At 39.4% G+C, this 17,759-nt stretch overlaps 1 protein-coding gene across 1 annotated transcript in view; it reads right to left on the reverse strand.

The window, feature by feature from the left end:
* The window catches only part of LOC103041651 (splicing factor SWAP), a 209,652-nt gene that overhangs the window by 40,601 nt on the left and 151,292 nt on the right, over nt 1-17,759 (reverse strand). Inside the window, exons 14-15 of the mRNA XM_022676513.2 lie at nt 15,587-15,936; nt 1,110-1,262 (exon numbers count right to left, since the gene is read on the reverse strand). Coding sequence (XP_022532234.2) covers nt 1,110-1,262; nt 15,587-15,936 — 503 coding nt within the window. The remainder of the gene's footprint in view (nt 1-1,109; nt 1,263-15,586; nt 15,937-17,759) is intronic.

A 17,759-nucleotide genomic window follows, 5' to 3' on the forward strand; every position in this document is an offset into this window, starting at 1 on the left:
CTTGCATCCACGTCCAGGGAGATTAGCTACAGTGCCATGGTTGTAATTTATTTAAATTATATTGCGCAGTTTGGATAAAGTAACATCAAGATCTCTGTTGTTGTTAGTGTGGAAAGTTTGAGTAATCTTCTCTTATTTTTATCTCATTTTAAGCGTAATTTTTTAATATCACCCTCACCTGTTACCTGTTATCTTATTATTTGCTTAATAAAGCCTTAATTAGACATCTGTAAATGATTTATTCACTATTTATTGTTATTGGTGCTTAATTAGGGGTCTGTGATTGATTAAATATTTATTCAGTTCTTTTTAGTGTCTAATTAGTGATGAACAGAACCTCACTTTAGAATATGGCACACTTCTTGGTCTATTAGTGACTTATTAACCCCTTATTAACTCAATATTAACAAACTCCAGCACAGCCATAACCTTACTAAACTCACATAGGTCAAAAAAACGTCTGCCAATTCTACACTAATAACATGTAGAATTAACTAATAGTTAATGTTTAATAATCTGCTTAACAGGGTGCTAACATAACTGTTTATAGTGCACTATAAGAACTAATACAGCCATTATTAATCATTTCCACATAATAGACCCCTAACTAAGCACCAATATCTTGCACAGAATAAAGACTAATAAGTAGTGAATAAATAATTTACAAATGTCTAATTAATGCTTTATTAAGCCATGAATAGGGACATGAATAAGCGCCTAATTTGTGTGCCTTAAAATAAAGTGTTACCAAGAAAACGTGTGTAATTGCAACACCTTTCCAGGAAAAATACTTAAATTTCAGAGGTGGTGACACTTTCAGCCATAAGTGTAAATAAATAAAGCTAAATTGTGGTGAGCTAAACTCAGTTCAAACCAACTAGAAATAAGTAATGAGCTACATTACAGCTGTAGCTGAGAGGTTGTGTCCTCAATTCAGTATTTGAACAGTAATGAACCAGTTTCTGTGCAGATTTAGCAGAATAGCGATGTGAAAATGTGTTTGGTTTTGTTAATTAGAGCTACAGGAAGTCTTTAGTAGACACAGCAGTGAACACTTGAGCTCTTCCTCTTTTATACGCTGATATACGGAACACTCTGTGCGTCTGTACCTGGATCTGGACCTTGAGCGCTTCCGGCCTAGTCCTGGACTGTTGCTAAGGCGATGAGCTCCACTCGCGTAGCGCTCTCGCTCCCTCTCCTCTCGCCGTTTCTCCGAAGAGTGAGCGTGGCGCTCTCTCCTGTTGGGCGAGCGAGACTGGGACCTGGGAGGAGAGAAATAGAACAGGATAAGCAATGAGATCATGAATTATAGAAGTGGAATCAGGTGGTCTGCGATATCTGCTTATCTAAATTCCATCACAGCTACAGTATGTTTAGAAGGGCTGTAAGATTAATCATATTTCTATCAGTATCGTAATATGAGTTTCCACGATAAACAAATCAAACAAATGAAAGAGTTGCGATAATATCGTGAATAACCACAAACGCAAACTGCATTACTGGTGTGCAGCAACGGGAAAGAGAGGTAGAGCCTGGTAGAGTGAGGTAGAGTGTGGTAGAGTTAGATAGAGTGAAAGTAAAGTGAGGAAAAGTGAAACATAGTAAAGTAGAAAAAGCCAAAGTGAGGTACAGGGAGTTAGAGCAAGGTAGAGGTCCACAGTAAGAGCTCACACCAAACTACTTCTAATACTGGAAAAAAAATGAGTGAAGTCAAGCCAAGCACTAAACAACAAGGCAGAGGGAGGTGAAGTAAAATGAGGTAGAGAGAGGAAGAGTGAGGTAGAGTGAGGTAGTGTGAGATGGTGTAAGGTAGATAGAGAGGTAAAGTGAGGTACAGTGAGTTAGAGCAAGGTAGGGGTCCACAGTAAGAACTCACACCAAACTACTTCTCATACCGGAAAAAATGAGTGCAGTCAGGCCAAGCACTAAACAACAAGGCAAAGGGAGGTAAAGTAAAATGAGGTAAAGCGAGGAAGAGTGAGGTAGAGTGAGGTAGAGTGAGGTAGTGTGAGATGGAGGTAGATTGATGCAGTTTATAGCAGGCGGGTTCGAGGCAGATCGAGGTAGAGTTAGATAGAATGAGGTAGAGTGAAAGACTGAAGTAGAGAGAGGTAAAGTGAGGTACAGGGAGTTAGAGCAAGGTAGAGGTCCACAGTAAGAGCTCACACCAAACTACTTCTTATACTTGAAAAAAAATAGTGCATTTAAACCAAGAACTATACAACAAGGCAGATGGAGGTGAATTAAAGTAAGGTAGAGCAAGGTAGAGTGAGAGTGGAATAGGGCAGACTGATTAAATTAAAGCAGGTGAGTGAGAGGCAGAGTGAGGTAGAGTTACCTAAAGTTACACAGGATGAGGAAGTGTTAGACAAAATGAGGAAGAGTTAGACAGAGTAAAGTAAAGCAAGATAAAGTGAAACAGAGTTAAGTAGAACGAGGTAAACTGAGGTACAATTAGAGCAAGGTAGAGGTCCACAGTTTTCTTATACCAAAAAAAAGAAAAGAAAAAAGAGTGCAGTCAAGCCAAAGCTTGCACTAAACAACAAGGCAAAGGGAGCTGAAGTAAAGTGAGGTAGAGTGTGGTAGAGTGAGGTAGTGTGAGATGGAGTAAGGTAGATTGATGCAATTTAAAGCAGGCGAGTTAGAGGTAGAGCGAGACAGAGCGAGGTAGAGTTAGATAGAGTAAAGTAAAGCAAGGTGAAGTGAAACATTACTTTGTTTAATAAGCTTAAACTAATTTATGATCCAAATTTATCACATTTTACAGTGATATTGGGAGATCATCATATTTTATGCCCATATCGTACACCCCCCATGTTTAGTGTTACTCCGCTGTGCCCTAATTAAAGATAATGCATGATTAATTCTTCGCACCATCTTGACAGTGTTCTCTTAGCATCAGTAATGATTCTAATAACTTTTTTTTTTTCTCGAACTCTCTGTAATTATTTAAAGGAAATTGTAAAAAGGAGAAAGGAAATATATTACTGAGCTCTGAGAGAGACGGATTACAGTAGTTGGCTCTCAGCACTGTATTAAAGATAAAGAAGTGCTCCCCTCCTCTCCTCTACATTATTAAAACAGAGTACGCATTCGCCTCCAGCCTGCTGGAGCATTACTCGCGGGTGGTACGCTAGCAAATCCCCGATGGTAAGCGCCTACTCGTTCCGGCCCTGCCTCACTGATACGGATTTGACCCCCTTTTCAACGCCGGCTCATAAAACGCTACACTGTCTGTAGATAATGATGAAATTTCCCCAGCGATCAGCAACATTTCAGCTGAACTGAATGGTCAATCCTCTTCCTTTAGTGCAGGTATCTGATTTAATGCCTTATCATCCTTCACATTTCCCATCCATCCTCTTGATCCCGACTGAAAGATGGCACCACGACAACGCTTCATTTTCCTGCCGCCCCTCCAGGCCACGGCCTCTGATAATAACGCATATCATAACGGTGACTAAGTCTTTTTTTCACTGCACATTTCAAGGGCAATAACAGCATGAAATGACCCTCGTTAAACTCAGCAAACTCAATCTCGCTTCCTCTCCACCTGCAGGAGTCAGGCGAGCAACAAATGAACAACTTCTGCATAACGAGAGAACGCCCACATACGGAAACAACATTACGCATGCTGCAGTAAAAACGCAGTTTTACCACCATTTTCCTTATAAAATGTAAGAAAAATGATGAGCTCCGCCTGCCACTACACTCATTTCCTAACCGATAGATGTCGCTGTTGGCGAGAGAGCCGCACAGCGCGACTCGTTTTCATGTAAACAAACTCACGCACCCAATGGCTGTTATTGACGTCGGCAAAAATTATCGCGGATAAAAAAAATTATCGTACAATAAGTCAATAACATAGTTATCGCGACAGGCCAAAGAGCCTGAATGCAGTTTTGCCACCATTTTCCTTATAAAATTTAGCTGAACTAATTATAAAACCATTGTACTTGTTAGGACCCCCTTTACCATTTGCAATGTTTGCAAGTCGGTATGTATCTATACCATTTTTACAAGTAAATACATTTTTGTACTTGCCGATACCAATACCTAATTTAGAGTATAATGTTACAGTGTAGTTTTTAGTGTAAAGTAGAGCAATGAGACAGTTGATTTGTAAATTTTGAGATCTTTCCAACAGATATATTTGAAATAAATTTTTAAGCCAGAGATTAGTTTTACTGCATGGATGCATGTTAATTTGTGAGATGAGATAAAGTGAGGTAAAGCAACCTTATTTCCACAGTGCCAATTGGTCTTATAAATTCTTATTTACTAAAACACTGATTTTTGGGTTTTCATTGGCTGCAAGCCATCATAATCAACGATAAAAGAATAAAATAAAACTATTAAAATAGATCACTCTGTGCGTAATACATCTCGGCTCGCAAGACCCTACATCAGATAGTAAGGACAGTTGAGACGATCAGCAGAGTCTCTCTTCCCTCCATCACCAAGATCTACACCACACACTGCATCCGCAAAGCCACCAGCATTGTGGACGACCCCACCCATTCCCCACACAGACTCTTCGCTCTGATGCCATCCGGCAGAAGATACAGGAGCATCCGGGCCTCCACTACTAGACTCTGCAACAGCTTCTTCCACCACGCAGTCAGACTCCTCAACACACAGAGCTTCCACTACCAGTCTCTGCAACAGCTTCATCCACCAGGCAGTCAGATTCCTCAACACACAGAGCCTCCACTACCAGTCTCTGCAACAGCTTCTTCCACCAGGCAGTCAGACTCCTTAACACACAGAGACGGCGCTGAACCCATCTGAAACTAATCCGAAACTAAACTAAACTAATAAAATATTCCAATAGAACTAAAACCTCATTGTGTTGAGCTTACACTGATTATTTTATTTTATGATTAAAAGTGTCAGTGTTAAAAAGGAAAATGTGATTAATTATATTAAATGCTAAAAAAAACATTTTTAACTTTTAAATTGATGAGCAGCCCTAGCATTTTCACTCCCATCAACAATTTACAAAACATGACAAACACAACGAGAGCCACCTGTTAAATACCTGGCAGACAAATTGCTCTGAGAAATGATGGCAACTTGTAGCAATTCATATGTATTCCACTCAACTCATCAGAGGGGTCACAACTTAAAATCCGACCACTTGAAACCAAATTCATGAAGGTCCCCGCCAGACTGAAGCACCTGAACCCGAGTGGATTTTTGTCTCATCCGCCATCTATTACCGGCGCTCTCATCCGGGAGGCGGCTCGGCCCAGGCCTGCATTCTCTCAGCATCTCAGCAGTAATCACACAACCTGGCCAAGGGCGCGAGGGCACCATTAACTCGCATGTAGCAGCGCAGACCTGATAAGAGCACTGCATGGCTAGGCCTGCTAATGACTGAGCTGAGCACACATGGGCGGGGTGGGGCTGATGTAGATGAGGGTCAGTGTGAGGCAGACAGTGGGGGAGATGTTGAACAAGTGCCACAGACCTGGACCTCATTACAGCAGGTCAGAGCAGGACAGAGCAGAGCAGAGCACAGCGATGCAGGGTCCAACACAGCAGCTACGGATTTGATTGTTCTCATTGTTCTCAGTCAATTCTACAGGAGATTATTTAAAGCGCCACTAAACCTTAAACCATATTTATTTTCATATTATTTTTACATTATTAGCTAAAATGTGTTTCTTTTATGTGATAAAACATAACAGTCCTGCTTAAAATAAATAAACTAAACAAAAAAATAAAAAAATATATTGTGGTAATTTCTGCCTCTGCAGCACCCTCTCTGGTTCAACTGTGCTATAGGGGTACATGATGTTTCCGTGTACAATATGCAGATCAGTCTATTAATATTACCACCCCCGTGCTGATGTCCAACCATCTAACTGCTATCAGAGGAACATTGCTGCAGCCCAGCTAATCAGCTCTCCCTCCTGCCCTGCCTCTAAACCCATACATCACCCAGATGCTCTCCCAAACTACCCCTTCCATTTTTATTTTTAGCATTTTTTAAACGGAGTCATCAAATTTAGGCTTTTTAAAAAGTTCAAAATATGACATAAAAATTAAAGAACCAAATCTATCTCTCTCATAGATTTTATTCTTATTTTAATTATCATTTATATAAACCACAACATTTCTAAAATAATCATGATAAATGGTAAAATTGACTGTTTTTGCCTAAATCATCTCCGCATGATGAATGAATGAATGAATTTCAACTTATATAGCGCCTTTCTGGAAACCCAAGGACGCTTTCCAATTAACATGTTTTACACACAAGCACATTACACATTAACACTCATCCACACACCGGTGAGAAGCGGCAGCCAATAGCGCACAGCGTACTCTCAACCGGAAACAACCGTCCACCTGGAGGACTGCATCGGGCACTACAGCATTTACCCAGGACAGAGTGCCAATCCATATCTGGGCACAGTCATACACACACATTTACACACACACAAACCTACATACATACCACACACTTTACACATACACACCAGATCAATTTAGAGTAATCAATTTTTCTGGACAATATACAGTATCCAATTTACCTAATCCCGTAGTCCCCGGAGGAAACCCATGCAGACACAGGGAGAATATGGAAACTCCACCCAGATAGGGACTTGAACCCAAGACCCCAGTGCTGGGAGGCGAACGTGCTAACCACTAAGCCACCGTGCTGCCATGATGATATAATGATGCATAAGCTGTAAAATCGCCTACACCCTTAGCTGATCAGATCATTAGATTTTTTCCCCTTTATGCTAATGGTCTATGTCAAAAGTGTGACCTAACACTAGAATGGCTGAAGCTACGACTTCTTGTGTAAGGGAACTCGGGCTCGCAATCCCCCTCGAGGCACTTAATCCCTATTATTATGCTAATTACCCATGGTACATCTGCAAGACTGAGAGGGTCTTAGTGTAGAGATTCAGAATTTCACTCTTCCTCACTTTTTTATCTAAACAGACATTTATCAGTTCTGTTTCCAAACAACAAACTATTCCCTCAATCTACACTTTATATCTGAAAACTAACAGACATAAATACACAGATATAAATGACAGTCACAGAATTCCGTCTGATGCATTCTGGGAATTGTAGTAGGAAGGATGAGTTTGTCCATTCACTGTAAGCATAAAGGGCAGGTTTTGGACTACAGAATTAGTATCAGGTCTGAAAATTGCCTGTGAGCGGTTAAGCCCAGACACGTGACACAGGCAGATGCATTCTGGGAATTGTAGTGGGGGAAGGCAGAGTATGTCCATTTCTGTAGGTGGAAAGTGTGTTTTTTTGGACTACAGTTACAGTAGGTACAGACAGGTGCTGGCCTCTTTAACATAAAATTGACTGACAGCTCTCTCTTTAAATGCAGAGTTTTAATAGGACGGTAAGCAGTGAATGCTGAACATACTGCGCATGTAAACAGCATGGAGCAGCAGAGACAGTGTTTGTTCATAGCAGTATATTAGCTGTCTAATATATCAGATTAAACTGCGCATTTTTAGCAGTTTAGCTCAATTAAAAATATATATTTGATAGCTGGATAGGATCGAGACCAGATCACGTTCTCACCACAAGCAGACTGCTCCAGCAAAAACACTTGTAAAACATGTATTTTTACTTAATTATAATTTAATTCATGAAGTTTAATTCATGAAACTCCTCTGTGATTTTTAAACGATACAAATGATCCACAGGTCAGTCCATCATTCTTTAAATGTCCATTTGGACTGAGGTAAATTTGTCTTTTCCCCACAGAGTCACACAGCAGCGTATCAGACTGTAATCAAGAAGTGTTATCAAGTAATCATGACCGTCCCAGTCTAAACAAAAGTCATAAATGTGGATAGTAAAATATTATCTATATATGAAGATTTGGTTGACTCTATGTTTGGGTTTTAGACATTCTGGATTCAGCATTTTTAAAAGCTGAACTACAGAACATTATCTAAGAGTTACTGTAACATTTTAATTCCCATAATCCACTTTAATTACAACACATTTAACAATATCAGCTGATCGTGTGCTTAAATTATCTGCAGCTCATTATTCTTCCAAGCCCAGTCAACAGCCTATTTAAATACAGAAGGATATACAGACAGACAGAAAATAAGAGAACCACATAGATAGACACAAAGATAGACAGACAGACAGATAGACAGAGATGCAGACAGACAGGTAGGCAGGTGGACACATAGACAGATATGTAGATAGAGAGAGATGCAGACAGACAGATCGACAGATGAAGACTGACTTAGATGACAGATGAAGAAAGACTTATAGAGAGACAGACAGAAAGATAGGCAAACGGAGCGATGGACAGAGATTATTATAAATAAATAGATACAGACAGAGACAGATAGAGATGCAGATAGACAGACAGACATATACAGGCAGATAGACAAATAGACAGAGATAGACAGAGATGCAGATACACAGAGATGCAGACAGACAAATCGACGGATAGATAGATAGACAGATGAAGATAGAGATGCAGCTAGACAGACAGACATGCTAATATGGAGATAGACAGAAAGACAGGCAGACAGACAGACAAACATATAGAGCGAAAGACTGATAGACAGACAGATATGCACATAGATAGACACAGATATAGACAGACAGGCATATAGGGAGACAGACAGATAGATAGATATATAGGCAGATAGACAGAGGTGCAGAAAGACAGACAATTAAATAGATAGAGATGCAGACAGTTACAGAAAGTCAAACAGTCAAAGACATATAGGGAGATAGACAGAAAGAGACATATATAGGCAGATACACAGACAGATAGAGATGCAGTTAGATAGACAGATGCAGATAAGGTAAATAAATACAGAGATAAAAAAAAGATAAAAAAAATACATAGTTATAGATAGACAGGCAGACATATGGGGAGAAAGACAGAAAGACGGACATATAGGCAGATAGATAGACACAATGACAAATAGACTCTTTATTGATATGAAGGAAAAGTTGGTATTCAGTAGCTTCAAAAATCCCAATAATGCAAATACACCCAGAGATCACACAGATAAACATAAACAGACTATTATTCCATATAACAATATTTAAATATGATTAAGTGAAATAACACTTGGAGGAGTCTGGATTTCTGCAGAGCTGAGAGAAGCCATTCTCCATCCCTGCTCAGATCAGCTTCCTCCTCCTCCTCAGCAGCGTGTTTAACTGCAGGAGCTGGCTCAGAGCCTTGTACCTGCAGTATAACAGTATAAGTGTTGTTTAAAGTGCAGTTTCCACCTCTGACTGAAGACACAGCAGCAGCAGCAGGAATACAGGAGTAAGACAGGCTCAAAGAGATAGCAGGTAAGCTGAAGATTCAACTTCTATTGTAGTGGTTTAAGATGGCCACGAGGGATAGATGATTTTTCTCTCCTTTTTTTATTTTTTTTTAACTCTTCTTTGCAGCAGGACTTGAGTAAGTCTGGTAAAGCCAAGCCACTATCTGGAATGTTCCACAGAGGCTTGACTGAACCAGATTAGTACCGTAAGAAGCATTTCCCCAAAGAGCAGGTTCCATCTCAGCCTCACAGAGACAGGGCTTACCCAGCAAACAAAAAACCCCAGAAAGCCGGATTCTCACACGCTCCTAATCTGGCATTAGAGGAAGACGTTCTGCTCCTCCGATATTTCACTTCAGCAAGTTCATTTAACTCACTCTCTCCCCCAATCTCCTCCAAACCCTCAATCTGGCTAACTCACACTCTGCAGAAATATAATCTCTCCAGCAGAGGCCTGAGAGAGAAAGAGAGAGAGAGAGAGAGAGAGAAAGAGAGAGAGAGAGAGAAATAGTGCAAGAAATTTGTAAAAATAAATAAATAAATAATACGACTGTCGCAAAAAATTACATTATCGACTTATAGTACGATAAATAAACATGACATCACATTTAGCCACTGAGAAACAGCCCTATCTTTATTCACAACAAACAGCTCCATGAGCACAAGAGAGCACTGCTCTATCTTTACTCACAAGAGAGCACTGCTCTAGCTTTATTCACAAGAGAGCACTGCTCCATCTTTATTCACAAGAGAGCACTGCTCTATCTTTACTCACAAGAGAGCACTGCTCTAGCTTTATTCACAAGAGAGCACTGCTCCATCTTTATTCACAAGAGAGCACTGCTCTAGCTTTATTCACAAGAGAGCACTGCTCTAGCTTTATTCACAAGAGAGCACTGCTCTAGCTTTATTCACAAGAGAGCACTGCTCTAGCTTTATTCACAACAAACAGCTCCATGAGCACAAGAGAGCACTGCTCTATCTTTATTCACAAGAGAGCACTGCTCTAGCTTTATTCACAACAAACAGCTCCATGAGCACAAGAGAGCACTGCTCCATCTTTATTCACACAAGAGCACAGCTCTATCTTTATTCACAAGAGAGCACTGCTTTATCTTTATACACAAGAGAGCACTGATCTATCTTTATTCACACAAGAGCACAGCTCTATCTTTATTCACACAAGAGCACAGCTCTATCTTTATTCACAAGAAAGCACTGCTCTATCTTTATTCACACAAGAGCACTGCTCTATCTTTATACACAAGAGAGCACTGCTCTATCTTTATACACAAGAGAGCACTGCTCTATTGTTATTCACAAAAGAGCACTGCTCTATTGTTATTCACAAAAGAGCACTGCTCTATCTTTATTCACATAAGAGAGAGCACTGCTCTATTTATTTTTACAAGAGAGCACAGCTCTATCTTTATTCAAAAGAGAGCACGGCTGTATCTTTATTCAAATGAGCAATGCTTTATCTTTATTCACAAGAGAGCACTGCTCTATCTTTATTCAAAAGAGAGCAATGCTCTATCTTTATTCACAGAAAACAGCTCTACTAGCACAAGAGAGCACAGCTCTATCTTTATTCACAACAAACAGCTCAATGAGCACAAGAGACCTCTGCTCTATCTGTATTTAAAAGAGAGCACTGCTCTTTGTTTATTCACACGAGAGCACTGCTCTATCTTTATTTACAAGAGAGCACTGCTCTATCTTTATTCAAAACGAACAGCTCCATGAGCACAAGAGAGCACTGCTCTATCTTTATTCAAAACGAACAGCTCCATGAGCACAAGAGACCTCTGAGAGAGAGCGAGCACAGGGGTAAGGAATGAGTGAAACCCCAATTTCAGCCTTTAATTTGCACTGTAAGAGGTTTCAAACCTGGGGCTGAAATGATTCAATCTCCAGAAATTATATTAAGGCATGTCAAAACGAGGAGATGAGATGAGTGTAATTACTGCAACTTCAGCAGCTGATAATGACAAATTGGGCCTGATTCTGAGTGACTAGGAGGAGAACATAGTGCTTCTCTTTTCAACAGATAAATTCTCAAACTACTCCACCCCCCCGAGAGCTCGGCCCAGTGACGGACTGCCAGGGGTTATATGTGTAAATTGAGATTTAATCTCCATAAATATATCTAAAAAAAATATGTATTGACTATACTTAAATGATTATATCTAATCCACCAAAGTACACACCACTGTCTGGCTGAGTATATGAAACGATACTGAAAAAATAAACAAAATAAAATAAAATAAATAAATAACTGTTTATAAGTGCCTTCCTCATCCTCTTTGACCTTGGTGGTGGGAGATTATATCTGCACTAAACTGCAACAGTTTATATACCTAACTGGACAATCAGATATGGTGGCAAGCAGCTTTGTAATAAGCAGAATCAAGAACCAGAAGATTGCAGGTTCAAGTCCCAAAAACTGATTTTAAATGGTTCTCTGAATGAATGCCATTAAAACTTACAGATCCTAAAAGTCCATTTAAGCAGCTCTGTGCAAAGCTTTTCAGTCACAGGATATCGCTGATTTATGTTCCACTAGACGTAAAAATGGAGCTGATGCATTGCCAAAGAACCCCGATTACAGTCAGGACTGAATTCTGTATGAAAAAGGGGGATTAAAAATCTTTGACACTACTAACAGGATACCCCTCTCAAGAGTATATTACTTTAGCCCAGTACAGTGAGTATCAGAAAATACACAGAAGATAAAACAAACCTCATTAACTACACAAAACAAACAGTGCAGCGCACATTTTACCACCAACAAAAGTAGAGCAGCAACAGTTAGAATGCGAAAGGTACGTCCAAGGTAAGGTATGTACACTTTATACACCACAGTCTGGAAGGTAAAATGTCCTCAGTTGCTGCAGTGTAGAGAATTTTAAAAGCACTAACAGGATAACCCTCTCAAGAGTACATCACTCAGCCCAGTATAGTGAGTATCAGAACACTAACCAGATACACTAATTTCTACAGTAAACCATTCAGCCCACAGAGTGATTATTAGAACCCTGACTGGATAACCCTTTGAAGAGTACATCATTCAGCCCTGAAAACATCAGAACTCTCCCAGTCCTGTACAGTGGGCATTAGAAGACTAACTGGATATCTCCCTTGAGAGTACATCACTCAGCCCATATAGTGAGACTGAGAATAGAACTCTAACAGCAAACCCTGCTGAGATTACATCACTCAGCCCAGAACATTAAGTATCGCACCTCTAACCGGATGTCCGGCTTAAGAGAACATCTCCCAGCTAAGTACAGTGAGTATTCGGAAGACGAACCAGATTCCCCTCCAGAGAGTAATTTATTGTGGTAACGGACAGTTCTGGTGGAAACAGGACAGTTGAGGTGCACATTGAATCCTGCCGTGATTTGATCAGCCGTGGTTTTATGTTTTTTTGGATACAATCCGGGTTAGCACCCGAACATCCCTTTCAGACAGCTTCCTCTTACAGCGTCCACAGTTAATCCTGTTGGATGTGGTTAGTCCTTCTTGGTGCTATGCTGACATTACCCTGGATACTGTGGCTCTTGATGCATCACAAAGACTTGCTGTCTTGGTCACAGATGCGCCAACAAGACGTGCACCAACAATTTGTCCTCTTTTGAACTCTGGTATGTCTCCCATAATGTTGTGTGCATTGCAATATTTTGAGCAGAACTGTGCTCTTACCCTGCTAACTGAACCTTCACACTCTCACAACTCTTACTGGTGCAATGTGCAATTAATGAAGATTGGCCACCAGGCTGCTCCAATTTAGCCATGAAACCTCACATACTAAAATGACAGGTATCGTGATATATCACCAACTGTTCTCATTTCCCAATTATATATCTACTAGAGACAGATTATATCTGTCCAGTATCATTTATTTTACTTTAATCCTAGATATATGGAGATATTTGGAGTGCATTATTATTAGTATCACAACATTCTGGATCAACTTGATCAGTGATCAATTCAACCTCTGAGGAGGTATATATTTTTACAGTGCTCAGTACAATCTACAGTATTGTGTGGGCTGAACATTGCATCACACATTCCTGTTAAAATATGGGCTCAAGTCTAGACAGGGTACTCATGGTTCTGCCCTTGGGCAAGACACAGGGAAGACACTAGTGCCTCGGGCAGCACAGTTCTTTCCTGGTCATAGTTATGTGGCAAAAAGTGTAAATTTCCTTTTTCATTAATCAATAAATTCTAATGTAACTTCATTCTAAAAATATAATGAATAAGAAGACCAAAGAGACAACAAAGAATATGGATCCACCACTTTTAATTCACTGTCTTGTAGATAACTTTGTTTAGGAAAAGAGTGAGTGCATTCTAGATGTACAAAAGCAGTCAAAAGTTTGGACACAACTCTTCTCATTCAAGATGCTTTCTTTCTTCTTATGATTTTTCATTCATTATTTAGTAAACAAAACATGTTAAATACACGATAATATGTTTTATACTTTAGATTCTATTAAGTATCACATTTATCTTTGAGGACATATCTGACCACTCTTGGTATTTTAATCTCAGTGTCTTCATGAGAAAGAGTCACCTGGAATAGTTTTCTCAGCATCTTGAAATAAGGAGTTCCTGGAGGTGCTGAACAATAGATGCTGCTCCAGCTCATCCCAATTAAATCATCTCAAATCACCATCTCAGTTAATCAGGTTTAGATCAGGGAATTGCGGAGCACAAACATAATTCCATATGTGTCCCTTAATAGTTTTCATATTTTTTGTATTAATATACAATGTAGAAAATAAATTAAATAAAGAAATAAAGACTTAAAAACATTAAATGAGAAGGTGTTGGCTTTCAGCCTACATTGTTCACCTGTTGTGGCACCTAATAGTAATTACAGCTGTGTATGGGCTCATTTAAAAGATGAATTTCGTGAATTCCACTAATTACTTCCACACCTCACAAATAAAAGTAGTAAAACAGAGTACTGCATCCCTGTTTTCTCCAGCACTGAGCGATTATTCAGAAAAGTTCAATAAAGGCACCATTTAAGGGAGGGATTCTACCATTAAACACTGCTGAACTTCTGATTAATTAATCTCTGAGGAAAGAGCACAAACTAAACTAACATAAGGTAGATAAGAAATCTTTAAACTTAAATAATAAATGATTTAACCCTCATGTTGTGCTCTGGGTCAAATTGAACCGTTTTAAAGTTTAAAGATCTAGAAAAAATAGCTAAAAGTATGAAAACTTGAACAGTATGAAACTTCTTCTGCTTCCCTTAATGTGTAATCAACATATAATATGAAAATGGTTCATCTCACATATTTGCAAAAAAAAAAAAATATATATAATAAAACAACATTTTATCATGTTTATGTTATGTTTCAATGCAGAGACTGTAAAAAAAGATGGACGCCATGGAGAGACAGCCTACTCATGTAAATAACCCCGCCCCTGAGGGCTTCCTCGAGGTCACAGGCTGCAGAGCAGTGCGGAGCTGACGGTCTGTTATTGGTCCCGCCCATAACCAGCCCTTTTACAATAACCACACCTTTTTTACGTTTTTATTTTTTTTACACCTTTTTTTTACCTTTTTTACCTGAGTAACGTTTTAAAAGCGTGTTCTGTGGGGATATAAAAATTTGACAATATAAGCAGAGGTTGCACTAGCTGCTGCATTTAAATAAAGGAGGTAGAATTACAGTATATTAGAAAAAAAACAAAAACGTGATTGAAAGTTGTCTGTTTTGCCATTGAAACCTATGGGAATGGGTGGGGTTACACAGCTTTCTGCAACCGAACAGCAGGGGGCGCCCGACCTGTGGTGGCTTCACTTTTGAGAGACGATGCTCTGTCCAGCTATACACAGTCTATGTTTCAGTGTTATGTAAATCTACTGTTTTATATGTTGGTCTTTCAAAAGTAATAAAGCAGTGAAACATTAAAAAAAAAAAAAGTTTAAACATGTATTTTTTTTTTTGTGAAAAATGAGTGAATTATCCTAATTGAACCACTACCTGCTAGAGGTGAGGAACACCATTGCATTAAATATTGATAGAATAATTAGTAATAGAGTTATAGAGGATTTTTCTTTGGTTTCAGATCATCTGAATTTGGATAATTAAACATGCATCGGGTGACCCAAAATAACCCTGGAACACCATTGCTGTTCCTAAAAGATGAACATAATCGGAGGGTTTAAGTCTCTATAATACTCATTATAATTATTAAAATATTAAATCAGCCCCTGAAAAGAAGGTAAGGAGGAAAAATCAATAAAATAAACATACCTGGATCTCCTGTAGGAGCGATAGGCGCTGGGAAGCGAGTGCTTGGTTTTGGACCGTGAGCGAGACCTGGAGCGAGACCTCCTCTTGTGTTTCTTCTTCTTCTTGTCTCTGTCTCGATCTTTGTCTCTGTCTCGATCTCTGTCTCTATCCCGTTCTCTATCTTTATCTCTATCCCGTTCTCGGTCGAGGCCTCGAGAGGTGGAGGAGGAGGAGGAGGTGGAGAGGGGCAGGACAGGCGGCGGGGGGTCCGCACTCCTCAGCGGGGCGACCTCCAGAGCCGGGTAGTCTAAACCTGGGATCTGGAGGGTGTGAGCGGGCAGGATCCCCATGGGCAGAGAGGACACTTCTGGCTGCAGAAACACAAATGAAGAGACAGTTTAAACAGGAGAGTCTTTACTGCAGGAGAATTAAAAAAAAAAAAAAAAGCTCAATCGGAGGCTTTAATCTGACAACATTAAGGAGTGGACGAGATGAAAGAACGTCTCAAATGCTTTCCGGATCTGTGATCTTCTCTGATCAATAGCACAGCAAACCGGAGCGATCAGAGAGACAGATTCCAATTTACTGCAAGCTTTTAATCAGAGTTTACATCTACACTCCTAATCAGTAATCAGGACACACACACACACACACACACACAATATATAACATTAGTATATAGTATGCACATGTACATTCTTGCAACACAATTAAATTTGCGGTTGATTTCTTTAAATACTTTGGGCTAATTCCACTGTCATTAACAAAACAGCATTGAAACCTAACATATCATTTATGTTTTCATGCTTTATTTCTTTATTTAATTTATTTTCTACATTGCAGATTAATATTAAAGACATGAACAATTAAGGGACAAACATGAAATTACGTAGTAAACAGTAAAATCCACATTAATCCACTGATCTAAACCTGATGAACTGAGATGGTGATTTGAGGTGATTTAATTGGGATGAGCTGGAGCTTCACAGCGTGAAAGAAAAGCAGCAACTATTGTTCAGCACCTCCAGGAACTCCTTCCTTCAAGATTTTTTTTTTTTTAGTTACATATTTTCTTTAATGCATATTGTATTGCATCAATGCATATTGTGCAAATGACCTATGACCTGAATTTCTGCACTACGTGACTAATCACAAATAAAAAATCTTAAAATTCTATAAACATTCAATATTGGTTTTACTTATAGGCAGCATTTAAATGCGTGAGAGACCCCACACATAACGACATTTTCACTAATCATAATTCGTTTTTTATAACTCCTCCACACTGCACCATCAGCTCCATTTTTTTTTTACATAGTTGAGTAGTTTTTCCATAATATGGATTAGAACATTACTCAAAAAGAACTATTTACAATGCAATGGATTTAAAAAAAATATATATATATTTTAGTTAATTAGATTTATATTATATTTGCTATATAGAATTATATAGTAGTAGAATATTAGAGTGCATTAAAGACAGAAAATCAGTTTAATTTTTTTTTCCATCACTGGATAATAATTCAGGTCTGAAAGGGTTAAATACAGAATAACCCCTGCATTTAATTTAAGGTGTGTCTAAACTTTTAACTGGTGCTGTACAGTAAAACAAATTTACTCCATGTAACTGGTAACTGGTTTCTGGTCTCAGCAGAGCAGAAGCTGGGAGTTCAGTGGTGTGTATCTTTGTGTGGGTTATGATTACTCATCTTTGTTCTTCTGTAGAGACGACTTCTTCAAGTCTCTAATTAAGCTGTACCGGTTGTTGCTCCACACACTGCGGGTCTTTCACGATGTGATTGGTCCTCCTCCTCAGGCTCTAATTGCTTCAGTATGTGTGTGTCTGTGTCTGATTTAATGACTCGCCTGAAATGCACTGGATTTATATCAAAACTGAGCTTTTATCAGTTGATGCATGGATCCGTTTTTTTGCTTGGAGGCGGAGTAATAGACAGGACCTTTTTGACCTCCCTCGGCCCGGCGAGGTCTGCGCGAGAGCACCGTGCGAGAGCACAGGGCACTGTTCTGAGTGTGAACAGATCTACTGCTGCTGCAGCAGCACCTAAAACCCAGGAACACGAGGTCACAAGCCAGCTGACACCTGCCTTTGTGAAGTATTTATATATGTGGCCCAATTAATTTTACAACACAGTGCAGGACTTCCTCCAGTTCACACTGAAACCAAACACCCCAC

This window comes from Astyanax mexicanus, chromosome 17 (genome assembly GCF_023375975.1).
Source record: "Astyanax mexicanus isolate ESR-SI-001 chromosome 17, AstMex3_surface, whole genome shotgun sequence".
Taxonomy (NCBI): Eukaryota; Metazoa; Chordata; class Actinopteri; order Characiformes; family Acestrorhamphidae; genus Astyanax; species Astyanax mexicanus.